The sequence below is a fragment of the Hemibagrus wyckioides genome, linkage group LG01 (genome assembly GCF_019097595.1).
Source record: "Hemibagrus wyckioides isolate EC202008001 linkage group LG01, SWU_Hwy_1.0, whole genome shotgun sequence".
NCBI lineage: Eukaryota > Metazoa > Chordata > Actinopteri > Siluriformes > Bagridae > Hemibagrus > Hemibagrus wyckioides.
In genome coordinates this window covers 30,668,124-30,680,779 of record NC_080710.1, presented here as the reverse complement: position 1 = coordinate 30,680,779, position 12,656 = coordinate 30,668,124, and the positions used below count along the sequence as shown (strand labels likewise).

At 37.7% G+C, this 12,656-nt stretch overlaps 1 protein-coding gene across 2 annotated transcripts in view; it reads left to right on the top strand.

The window, feature by feature from the left end:
- myo3a (myosin IIIA) overlaps positions 1–12,656 on the top strand; it is a 101,414-nt gene that overhangs the window by 76,409 nt on the left and 12,349 nt on the right. Inside the window, exons 17-24 of one of the 2 annotated variants that reach the window (XM_058398604.1) lie at positions 433–559; positions 1,366–1,573; positions 3,365–3,512; positions 5,457–5,610; positions 6,778–6,866; positions 6,960–7,089; positions 10,652–10,743; positions 10,892–10,933. In XM_058398604.1, coding sequence (XP_058254587.1) covers positions 433–559; positions 1,366–1,573; positions 3,365–3,512; positions 5,457–5,610; positions 6,778–6,866; positions 6,960–7,089; positions 10,652–10,743; positions 10,892–10,933 — 990 coding nt within the window. The remainder of the gene's footprint in view (positions 1–432; positions 560–1,365; positions 1,574–3,364; positions 3,513–5,456; positions 5,611–6,777; positions 6,867–6,959; positions 7,090–10,651; positions 10,744–10,891; positions 10,934–12,656) is intronic. The other variant, XM_058398611.1, reaches the window with a different exon arrangement.

The following is a 12,656-nucleotide window of genomic DNA, read 5'->3' as shown; positions in this document are numbered from 1 at the left end:
CAGAGCGAGTAGGTGAGTGACAGGAGTGAGAGCGGCGTGACATGATGAAACATGGCGACGAGCGAGAAGCTAATGAAAACGACAGTCAGAGAAACTCCCCGGTGCTGACTGCCTGCTGCGGAGCTCAGAGATGTCAACTCCCAGCGAAGACGTTATCAGATTCCTTCCAAAATATCATTACTAATGTCATTTTTCTTCCTCGGAATCCAAGCTGTACGAAATATAGGGTCTGGATTTTGCTTCGCTGAGGTTTAAACTAGCGCTAAGAAGCTAACAACACAAATTAGCAACACAAACAATCCTCATAATTGACACAAAAGACATAAACTGGCACTAGATTGCGATGTGATCAGAAATCTCGCTTTTAGCTAAAGAGAACTAGCATGCTGCTAGATTTTGGCTTGTATTTGACTTGTACGTTTTCCTTCACAGGAACTGGGAAGCGTGTACAGCATCGTTGCGTCCATCTTAAACACCGGAGATATCGAGTTCGCTTCGGTGGCTACGGAGCATCAGACTGACAAGAGCAACATCGCTAACATGGCCGTGTTAGAGAGCGGTGAGTTACAGTACAGCAGCACATGCTAGCAGCTTAGCATGCTAGTGCAGCTAAGTTAGCCTACTGTTATCCTACAGTGTAGCAGGCTTCTGTTAAAAAGTGGACTACAGTGTTAACTAGTAACCTTTTCAGGAACCCAAGAACCTTTTCTTGACTAGAATACATCTTAGGGACTCTTTAATAAGCCAATTTTATTTATTTATTCATATTTATTATTAACTAGTTGTCAGAGTAGTTGATTTACAGTGAACTACACACAGCTTGGGGGCGGAGCTTACCATATTTGCCATTAAAGACAATAAATAAACATTTCTGTGACTCTTTGTGTAGTTGACTATAGTTCTAGGAACCTTTTAGTTGCAGCTCCAGTGAAGCATTTATTTATTTATTTATTTATTTATTTATTTATTTATTTATTGTAAACCAGGAACCATTGGGGCGGAGCTTGCCATACTGGCCATTGCTGATTGGTCAGAAATGAGTAACATTTAAAAAAAAATTCTCCATTTTCTCCACAACTCCATTTTCTAAAGAGATCTAGGATCATTTTTGTGTTCTTACAGAGGAACGTTTTCATTGCTGACATCATAAAAATAGCAGATTTTTTGGTTAACCATAAATAATGGGGCAGAGCTTACCATGCATGTCAGTTCTGATTGGTCAGAATTATAATTAGGTTTAATGTTAAATAAATCATGTTTAATCTCAACCTTTCCCAGGACATTTATGGAATGAGTCTCTAGAATAGTAAATGAGTGTGTTGTGTGTGTGTGTGTGTGTGTGTGTGTGTATGTGTTCTTTTGCAGCTGCCTCTTTGCTGTGTATCAGTTCGGATGAGCTGAAGGAGGCTCTCACTTCCCACTGTGTGGTGGCTCGGGGTGAGACCATCGTCCGGCCCAACACGGTGGAGAAAGCCACGGAGGTTCGGGACGCCATGAGCAAAGCTCTGTACGGACGCCTCTTCAGCTGGATCGTCAACCGCATCAACTCCCTGCTGAGACCTGACGAGAACGGGTGAGAGAGAGAGAGAGAGAGAGAGAGAGAGAGAGAGATGGAGTGAGGGATAATCCAAGATAAGATGGATTCATTAATCGCACCAAAAATAGAAGAAAATGCAGTTTGACTTATTATCTAAAGTCAACCAGCTCCTTCACTGCAGTCAGGGCTTCGATCAGAGAGATTGTTTTAGGGGTTAGTCCCTAAAAAATCCCACAATGCATCACAAAAACCAGGAAGCATCAATGCTCACTATGTTTCCTTACTGGAAATTATTATCACATCATATTTTCTGTAGTTCCACATCTTAAATAAAAGTAGCTCTCACATGATGACTTACATGATGAGTTTGTTCGCGAAGTTTAACTTTATTTGACGTTCTCTACACACCTCCAACCTGCTTAAAGAACTGTGATAGAAACGTGTGTGTGAAGATTAATAAAATGTAAATATTTGATATGGTTATATTTTATACACTGACTTATGAAGAAATAATAGAGTGGTGGAGAAGTGCAAAACAAAATAACTAATCTGAGCGCAAAATAAATAAAAAAAAAAAAAGCAGAAAACAAAATAAGAAATTTGAAAACAGAATAACAAATCTAAAAATAAAATAAAATCAGAAAACAAAATAAGAAATTTGAAAACAGAATAACAAATCTAAAAATAAAATAAATCAAAACAAAGTAAGGAATGTGGGAACAAAATAACAAAATAAAAAAAAAATCTAAATAACAAATGTGAAAACAAATTAAGAATTGTGAAAACAAAGTAAATCTGAAAACAAAATAAGAAATCTGAAAAGAAATAAATTCAAAAACAAAATAAACCTGAAAACAAAATAAGAAATCCAAAAACAAAATAAACAAAAAAAAAAAACAAATAACAAATCCAAAAACAAAATAAACAAAAAAATCCAAATAACAAATGTGAAAACAAAATTAATCCGAAAACAAAATAAATCAGAAAACAAAAAAAAACAAATGTGAAAACAAAGTCCAAAAACAAAGTAAATCAGAAAACAAAATAAGAAATCTGAAAAGAAATAATTTCAAAAACAAAATAAACCTGAAAACAAAATAAGAAATCCAAAAACAAAATAAACAAAAAAAAAACAAATAACAAATCCAAAAACAAAATAAACAAAAAAATCCAAATAACAAAATAAATCAGAAAACAAAAAAAAAAACAAATGTGAAAACCAAGTCCAAAAACAAAGTAAATCAGAAAACAAAATATCAAATCCAAAAACAAAATATTTTTGAGGACAAAATAAATCAGTAAACGAAAAAACAAACCCGAAAAACAAAATAACAAGTCATGTTAAAAGTGAATTGAGCTATCATTGGTCCAGTGAGTATTCAGTTCTCACGAGTGCCAGCTGATTAAATCACACCCAGAATCAGGATTATACAGACTGTATATATACATCTCCACCTTTAGCACACATATAGCTTTAAAAATCATAAACATAAAGCAGAGAGGAGTTTCTTTAAACTGTCATCAACAGCATCGTTTAGGAAGAAGGAAGAAGGACAAGTAGATTTGAGATCTCTTTTAATCTCTCTTAAAGCACATTATTCTGTAAATATCCTACTGTATATCCTGTGGAAATAATCAACGACAGAGTGACATCAAAAACTACATTATATTTTAATCACAGAACATCCTGGAGTGTTTTATTTCTCAATCAATGCTAGCATTTCAAACGTCATGCTAATACTGTACATTTGTAATAGAAGTAACTTCTATATCAACCAATCAGATTTGAGAATTCAACAGCACTGTGGTTTAATATGTCCTTCTCAGAGAGGAAGCCAAAGAGCAGAACATCGGCATCCTGGACATCTTCGGCTTCGAAAACTTCAAGCACAACTCCTTCGAGCAGCTCTGCATCAACATCGCCAACGAGCAGATCCAGTTCTACTTCAATCAGCACATATTCGCCTGGGAGCAGGTACGGCCCGAGAGCTTGCTTTTTTTTTATTTCCTCTTTCTTATAGGAATGAAGTTATTTCCGTCTGAATGATGAGAGTTCGTGGTGTAATCATTTATTTAATAACGTCTCGCTCTGGAGAGCAGCATGGAGGAGAGATGTCAGGAGGTGTGTTAGACTGACAATCACTCACGCTAATAGCATATCTGTTTCGCATGTCCGAAAGATTTAACGTGTGTGTGTGTGTGTGGAATAACACCGATGCAATATATGTCACCTCCAAAGTCTTTTTGTTTTCTCTCTTTGTTCATCCACACATTTTCCTCTGCGGTGCTACAGCTTTGTACAGCTTTTTCTGTACAAAAAACCCACAATAACATCATTTCCTGTATTGTTTTTTTCTTTCGTGGTAGACCTGCTCTCCTCAGAGAGGTTGGCAGTTGCTCCATGACTTTACCCCAGGCTACATGTTCTGCCCCGGTGCAGAAATGAGATTTTTTGGACGTGTGTGGCTCCTTTAGGCATTTTGAATGATTGTGTGTGTGTGTGTGTGTGTGTGTGTTCAACACGGCTACCTGGAGATTGGAAATGTTGTGCTTCTAGGCTTTTAGAGTTTGTATACAAGTAAAGCAGGGGGATGACTAAGTGAGTCAAAATGTCACGAACACACACACACACACACACACACACACACACAAACAAGTCTGACCCTTTGAACACTACATTATGGCCTTGAATCGTGAGTTTGTGTAATCACAGGACCGACTCGACCTTCTGATGCACTGTGATGCAGAAATGAAATGAAATTCAAAATAAAAATAAATAAAAATATGTAAAATAAAAATAGAAATGGTATTACTTTTCCAAAGCAAAGGGAAAAATATATAGAAAATATTTTTAAAAAATATGGCAGAACAGAAAGAAGGATAACACCACGTTTTGCCACATTGACAGAAGTGTAGCGTTTTTGCATTGAAGTAAAGCTAGCGCTAATTTGCGCGTACTGTATGCGAGTCATCGTGACTTCTTTGTTAATGTCTTATTAGTGGAAGCGGTGTTTAAAAAGAGGGTTACCTGTGATGGTGTGTTACACCTGCACTGTGTTTTCCATTAATTCATTGGTAGTTTGTTAGCTAGTCAGCTAGTCAGTTCTCTAAGCACGGTTCTAAACAAGACGAGTTATTTGGATTGGTTTTGTTGTTAGTGTTCCTCCTTGACATTGTCATGGTTGTATTGTGTGTCTTATCTCAACCTCTGTCCATCAATGGACCAGATGTTCTGGTTTTGTTTTTGTTTTTTTCCAAGGTGACTTCGTTAAAGTTATCTCCGCCTTATTTTTCATATTTATTTATCATCCTGGCCTTATTATATTTTCTATTCTTTTGACTGCCCTGAATAAATGCTAGCTACGCTGAGATTACTTGCTTGAATCATGGCTCTCAACTTGCTAATTGAAGTACTTGATCCTTCCTCGTCAAGCTGCTTCCTCTCAGGCGCTCTGGTAGGCTGATGATCTGGTAGTCAGCAACATTTCTTTTTTTTACTTTCATCCAACCACAAAATTTGTTTCTTACTGACTATTTAAATATATGTATAGTATGTTTAACTTCCTGTTAGCATGACACATTACAACCTAGCTAAATTCTCTCTAGGTCAACAAGCTGGCTGATTAAATTTACTTGTTCAGATAAAGGGGTGTAGAACCTGTGAGGAAATTGAGTCGACTGGGATGTTGGGGAAAAATATAGAGTTAAGTGAGGCTTGTAGCCTAAATTTTAGCCAAAGATGGCTGTTTAGTCGAGCATGAAATGCTACTGTACGGTACATACAGGAGTGACGGACTCGACTGACGGACTCACTCAGCCTGGTTAACTAGCATTAAAACATAAAGCAAAGCAAGTACACTGCTGCTTTCACTCGCTCCATGGACTAGCTAATGGATGTCTGATTTCTGATGGACTGCAGGACGAGTACCTGAACGAGGGAGTGGACATGCGGGTGATTGAGTATGAGGACAACCGGCCCCTGCTGGACCTTTTCCTGCAGAAGCCCATGGGCATGCTGTCACTGCTGGATGAGGAGAGCAGGTTCCCTCAGGCCACCGATCAAACCCTCGTCGGCAAGTCACACACCTTTCTACACATTCACTCACTCACACACACACACTCACTCACACACACACACACACTCGCTAGCTCTAGCACGTTCTAACTCTGTATGACTTTCAGGAGTCATATGGGCTCACATACTCACACAGGAACTGAATTTTCTCCCTCTGGGATATTTTACATATCATATTTAATTATTCTTTTTTTTTTATAAAACTGTAGTACTAGTGTGTTCCTGGCACTTGAGAGTAAATAGATGTTCTACATTTTTCTAGATTTTGTAGGCAGATTCCTCTAGAAAAGATTTCCTAAATTACGTGGCTTTATTAAAGAAAGGTTTTTATTTGACTCTCCCTCTTATAGATGTTGTTCCATATCACGTATTATAGAAGTGTTGTGGAGAATTGGGATGATACAGTGCTTGAGAACAACAAGAGGAAAGTTCAATTATATGATAAAGGCACGGCATTAATCCATAGGGAACCAGTGGCTCTGCATTAATGGTATCAGTGGGGATTGTTTCTGTACAGTCTTACTGATGCTAGATACTAGAATGGTTTTGATTGGAGACAATCACACTGCTGTTGCGTCAGTCAGCTTTTAGCAGGAAGGAATTAGTGTCTAGAATATATAGGAAGTCTATAAAGAAGTCAGAAATGACGCTGACCAATTTGTTCCTCATGAGCTCTTGGTTGCACAGTTCCACATGACTATAAACTGTTGTAGAGAGGACATTATCAACAGTTACGTTATTTACTGTCCAGTGACACCCAAACGAGGATGAGGATGCCTTCTGAGCCTGGTTCCTCTCAAGGTTTCTTCATCATATCATCTCAGGGAGCTTTTCCTCGCCACATTCGTTGTCTCAGGCTTCTCATTAAGGATAAATATTAGGGATAAATAGTAACTTAACTCTAAACTTTAGAATTTTTTCCAGGTTTCTATGTTTCTGTAAAGCTGATTTGAGACATTGTTACAAATAAACTGAATTGAATTAAATTGATGGGTTGGGTGTGTGAACGGGAAATAAGGAAATAAATCTGGATTATTTCGGTGAGTTTTAAGGATAGAAAACTTACTGTTATTTTATCCCTCCCTGGATGTATATAATGTGAATCCATGACTTAATGGATTAATGAATAAATATTTATTTATGAACAAATGTCATGTTAATACAGAAAAATTCGAAGACAACCTGAAATCAAAAAACTTCTGGAGACCAATGAGAGTTGATCTTGGTTTTGGGATCAACCACTATGCTGGAAAGGTATGAATATTTCCATTATAAAGTGCACCTCTTTTGATCAGATCAGAATAAGGGTGTCTAAAATGTGTATATTAATATGTATGTACCGATCAGGTGATCTATAACGCTTCCGGGTTCTTGCCCAAGAACCGAGATGCTCTTCCTGCGGACATCATCCTGCTGCTGAGGTCTTCGGAGAACGAGTTGATCCGCAAGCTGGTCACTAATCCGCTCACCAAAACAGGTACAAGCGCACTGAGAGAGGTGTTTTGCATGGGCGTGGCTACAGGCAACAAATAGAAGAAACACAAACTCTACAATAAATAACTACAATGAATACAACAATTTATCACAATACATTGAGTATAATGAGTAGATTAATCATATCATATTGATCATAAATACACACTGAACAGGTGACCACAATCAGGTAACAAACCAATGACAGGACAGAGATAGAGATATGTTCGGTTGGGACACCCAAATGATGCCGTATCTCCATGGGAACAGAACAAATGCAAACTGTGACGGTGGAAAAAGAAACAAAACAACATACAAATCTATTTGACTGGCAAAACCTAAAAAGGAGAAGTTTTTGTTCCTTGTCTCTTCTTGTTACTTGTTATTTATCTTCTTCAGAGTATAGTTTCTTTGTCTTTTCTCCCAAACTCTCAGAAATAAGCTGAACTTCTCTGGGATGGTACCATCAACCCTACATGTTTTGGTATCTGTCACATAGAAAAGTGTCTAATAAGCTAAACAATTATGTATATTCAATTATTATTAAAGGTATTCAAGTACCTAAATTAACCAATTACTAAACATGCACCAGCCCAGAGATAAGCAAAAGGAGTGTTCTGTAGCTTTATTTTGAGAAGCGCAGGATCTTCAGTGTGACTTGAAGTTCAATAAATTTCCAACACAGCAGTGATGTCAGACTCCAGTCCTTAAACATTACACCACTGCATTGCAGAGTTTAGCATTTTACTTCACACTGTAGTATTATAGCTGATGAGTTCATTCTCAGCTCCTTCATATGCACAACCTGAAGAAGAACACAGATTTCTGATGATCTAACCCAGCCTAGTCAGCTTCTCTTGTTTATAGAGCAGGATCATTCACTTTAAACTAAGCACTGGGATAAGTTTCAGAGGAGTGTATTTGTCAGGTTTGTAAACACTAAACAACGTTCGTATTTAGCATTGTGTTAATCTTTCAGTACAGATGTTTGTTCTGTTTTTGCAGCATTCCGGCCTTATGTTGTTGGTGGCCGCTTTAAGGTTAAAACCTTTCCACTGCAGAGTGAGTAAAGTAAATGCAAAAGGGTGACGCTGGAGGCTAAACGAATCAACTAATGAATCTAATCGCATATTAATTGCTTAAAGCTTTGTAGGGGTTTAACACAGACCTGCACACACTTCTAGCTAAGTGATTGTTGGGTATACGGTTTCTTGCATTGCCAAGAAGGCAATAATGAAAGGAAGTTGTGGATTCAATAATAATTCATTTATATTTCTGGTATTTGGCAAATACTCTTATCCTGAGCGACTTGCATTTATCTCATTTATACATCTGAGCATTAAAGACCTTGCTCAAGGGTCCAGCAGTGGCAGCTTAGCAGTGCTGGGATTTAAACTCACAACCTTGTGGGGCGGTGGTATCTCATTCAAGTTGTTAAGGCTCTGAATCATTGACCAGAACATCTGGGTTCAAGCCCCAGCCCAGCCAAGCTGCCACTTTAGGCCCTTGAGCAAAGCCCCCAACCCACCCTGCTCCAGGGGGGCTGCATCATGCCTCACCCTGCGCTCTGAACCCAACCTCCAAGGATGTGATATGCGAAGAAAGAATTTCACTGTGCAGTAATGTATATGTGACAAATAAAGGCTACTTAACCTTCTAATCAGTAAACCAACATCCAAACACACATTCTGTATCTGAGTGATCACATCCAGAATCATCCACCAAATCAGATTTACAAAACATCTACCAAATCAGATCTATCTAACATCTGCCAAATCTGATCTATCAAAGCTCTACCACATTAGATCTAGCAAACATCTATTAAATCAGATCTACCAAACATATACCAAATCCGATCTACCAAACATCTAATAAATCAGACCTACCAGACATCTACCAAATCAGAAACACCAATGGGACTGAATAACGAAGTACGGATAATTTTCTGCTTAAGCATCATGACTCCACTTCAATTTTCCAGAATGGTCCACAATTCACTTTATTATTTCATCCACAATTCCCTTTCTGCCCTAATCGTATTGAGCGATTGTATCCAACAAACACTTACCTGAAAGTATTAATTTGAGATCTGTGAAGAAAAAGCCCGTACATAAATGTAGCTAGTACTTACTCTAGTACTAATGACCAATGAACTGAATTCTGATCTCGGGGAGAATCTCTGTGGTGATTATGGTGATTAGTGTAGTACTTCTTGTAGAAGCTCTTCCTTGACTAGTTTCTGATTTTAACCCAGTCTGAGGATCTAAAAGGTCTGAAAGCACAGGCTGAGCAGATCCATGCTAGAAATTCAAACATATTTTGAAATTCTAATCCAATTTTACAGACAAGCTGCTTCAAGAAGATAGATCTGTAACTCTGTGAACATCTCTGAATCAATTTCTTCATAAATGTCTTTAAAGTTGGTAGATCGGGATAATATTTTCTTAATAAAGCTAGCTAGCCAGCAGAGGAAGGTATAGATTCTGTATTTGAAGGGTACCTACAGTATATAGGGCCTTAATGATAGATTCATAAGCAATGCATGATTCCTTTCTAAATACAGTGGAACCTCAACATAAGAATTTAACTGGTTCTGGAGGTGAGTACTTAAGGTGAAAATTTGTATTGCGAAACAAATTTTCTCATAAGAAATAATGTAAATGCAGATAATCCGTTTCAGCCGCCCAAAAATATGACCAATATGACCAATACGAAGCGTATGGAAACTGTATGGCTGCTTACAAAGAACTGACCCAAGCCAAGCATTCCATGTCAAAGGTCCTTACAGGAAGTCGTAACACCAAGTTTGGGCTAAAAATAGAACAGACCGCCCACACCACCAATCTGTCTACAAAAAAACTGCGGAAAAATCACCTAGCTTTTGAACGCATGCCGAAGGCAAGGTTGGTATCGTGGGTTGACTCTTTCCTAACAACTTTCACTGACTGAAAAAAAAAAATCGTAGACTCGCTTGGCTTTGCTTGGCTTTCCACTGACGCTAACAAGTTTTTAACAGCTCCTGGGTGTATGTACTACTTATCAATGCAAATTTCTTGCAAAATTAAATTTTTAAGGCAAAAATTCATAAGGGAGGGCATTTGTATGCCGAGGTTCCACTATATGTGAAAGTCTTATGTCAAAACCAATGAACAACCCTCAAGTACTATATATTGAAAAAATACATTTTCTTGTAGTTTTTCATCTATATCTTCCCACTAATTGCACAGAAGGCATACATATCACTCCATAACAGTCTTATGAATGTAGAACTCATCAACACTTTAAAGGTTTGATGGCTTGGCACACTAAGTCTGCACAAAAACCATCAAAACCAGCACACACCAGTTTCCAGCTCAATATCAGAACTGATCTGAATTTTATCTGGAACAATAACAGACACAGTTTTACAATAACAGGGGAATGTTAATATACATTATAAATAATTATTTTAATGTTCAGCCTGAAAAAGACAGTAAAATGCTCGTCTTGGCCTGTATTTCGGTTCTACATTATCTGATGAGGATGTTTTTTCTTTCCCCAACTTTTGATTCTTTCTCTCTGACCAGGTAATCTAGCTCACACCAAGGGAAAGGGGACAGGCTCGGAGCGTCTCGGGTCACGTCAGCCCTCTCCTCAGCGCTCTGTTAACATTGTCAAGGTACATATATGTGTATATTTATATATATATATATAGAGAGAGAGAGAGAGAGAGAGAGAGAGTGATAAAATAAAATTGTACACTTCTTTCCTCCTTCTCTTTTGCTGATTTTGTTTCCTTTTTTTTGCACACATCTTTCTGTCTAAAGACGGAATTGCTGATGTTGTACAAACTCCTGTCAGTGTACGAGGTAATGACTCGGATACTGACTTGGATTTCAGTATCTGCCCACAGGCTGTGGCTGTAGCATGTTCTGCTTCCATTATTATTCCTACTGTGTGTGTATGAGTGTGTATATATATATATATATATATATATATATATATATATATATATATATATATATATATATATATGTGTGTGTGTGTGTGGTGTGTGTGTGTGCATTAGATGAATTTGAGTCTCTCAGTATTTTATTTAAGGTGAATAGTCAGTAGACTGCGTGACACTCCACTAATAAACCCTTCATTTTACCGGAAATAAATCTGTGTAGACAGTTAAAAGTCCAGTTTAATGTTATTGATATAGCATTTTTTTTAACAAAACCTATATATCAGTCCTTACTGTATGTGAGAGTCAGCTTTCTCACCCTTGTTAATTTGATTTTCTGGGCTCTTCAATTTATGCAAATCAACTTCTGAGGTCACAAGGTTGTTCTGGAATAGAAGCATCTAAGTTGGACGATTCTTATTTTTCAACAGCATCCAAACACAAGCACTCACCTTTAAGCTTGAAAAAAAAAATTAGGGATAGAAAATGCGGACTAAAGAAGGAAATATTGTGTTAGATATAAAATTATGAGGGAGAAACTCAGTGGCTTAGTGGTCAGCACATTTGCCTTGCACCTCTGCAGTTGAGGGTTCAATTCCCATCTCCTCACTGGTTGTATGGAGTTTACCTGTTCTCCTCACGCATTGGAGGTTTCCTCCATCCGTCCAAAGACATGTTATAGGCTGATTGGCATCTCTAAATTGTCTGTAGAGTATAAATGTGAGTACTTATGCCCCTAGTCCTCTGGGATGGACTCCAGGTTCCCAGTGACTGTGTAGGTTAAGCGCTACAGAAAATGGATGGATGGTTGAACAAAAGTGAGAAAGTGTTTAAAAAAGAACAATTATGATGTAAAGAGGTATTGAAATAAGATGTGTGGATACATAAACCAGCATATATGTTGTTAGAGAGTAATAATAATCATCACTCTTTACCATGCCTTAAAGAATTAATCTTATTCAAAACAATTATCATAATTATGTCACTTGGATATAAGTGCATGTAGTTACACAGCTAGATCTAACAATGTCAGGTGACACCATCAAGTAAACTAGCCTTATGATTGTTATGTAGCGCCATAGTGACGGTTATTACATGGTTATGTCGCCTTATGATAGTGTAATAAAGTGTTACTCTGTTTTGTAATTCTCGTGGTGTGAGAGCGCCATAGCGAGGTGTTTTCATCTTCTTCAGAGAAGCCTCTAAAGGAGAAAAACCCTCGCCGTAGATGTAAAAGTTCCTGAAGCGCCTGAAACAAACCCGACGTGTTATACATATTGAAATGAAGCGTCTTTGATGAAGCCGTGAATATATTTCCATGTATTTGCATGGTGAGTCATGCTCTTTTGCCTCTTTAGAAATTTCACATCAAAGATCGTTCCCATTGTTTCTTCCACTAAGATCAGGGGCACCTGCGCTAGGGTCTATCGCCTGGCTGTGTTTTGCATTTGATTGTAGTTCTGCAAAATGTTGTTTCACACAGCCCGGAGGTTAGCATGACCCTGGTTGTATATGGGTGGTGAACGTCAAAAAACTGTGACGTGTCTAAAAAAACATGTATGTTTTTGCAACTGCTACATTTAAAGCTTAAAATTAAGTGTGCAGTCAGTTCCCATCAACACATATTGGCTTTTTCTTGTGTC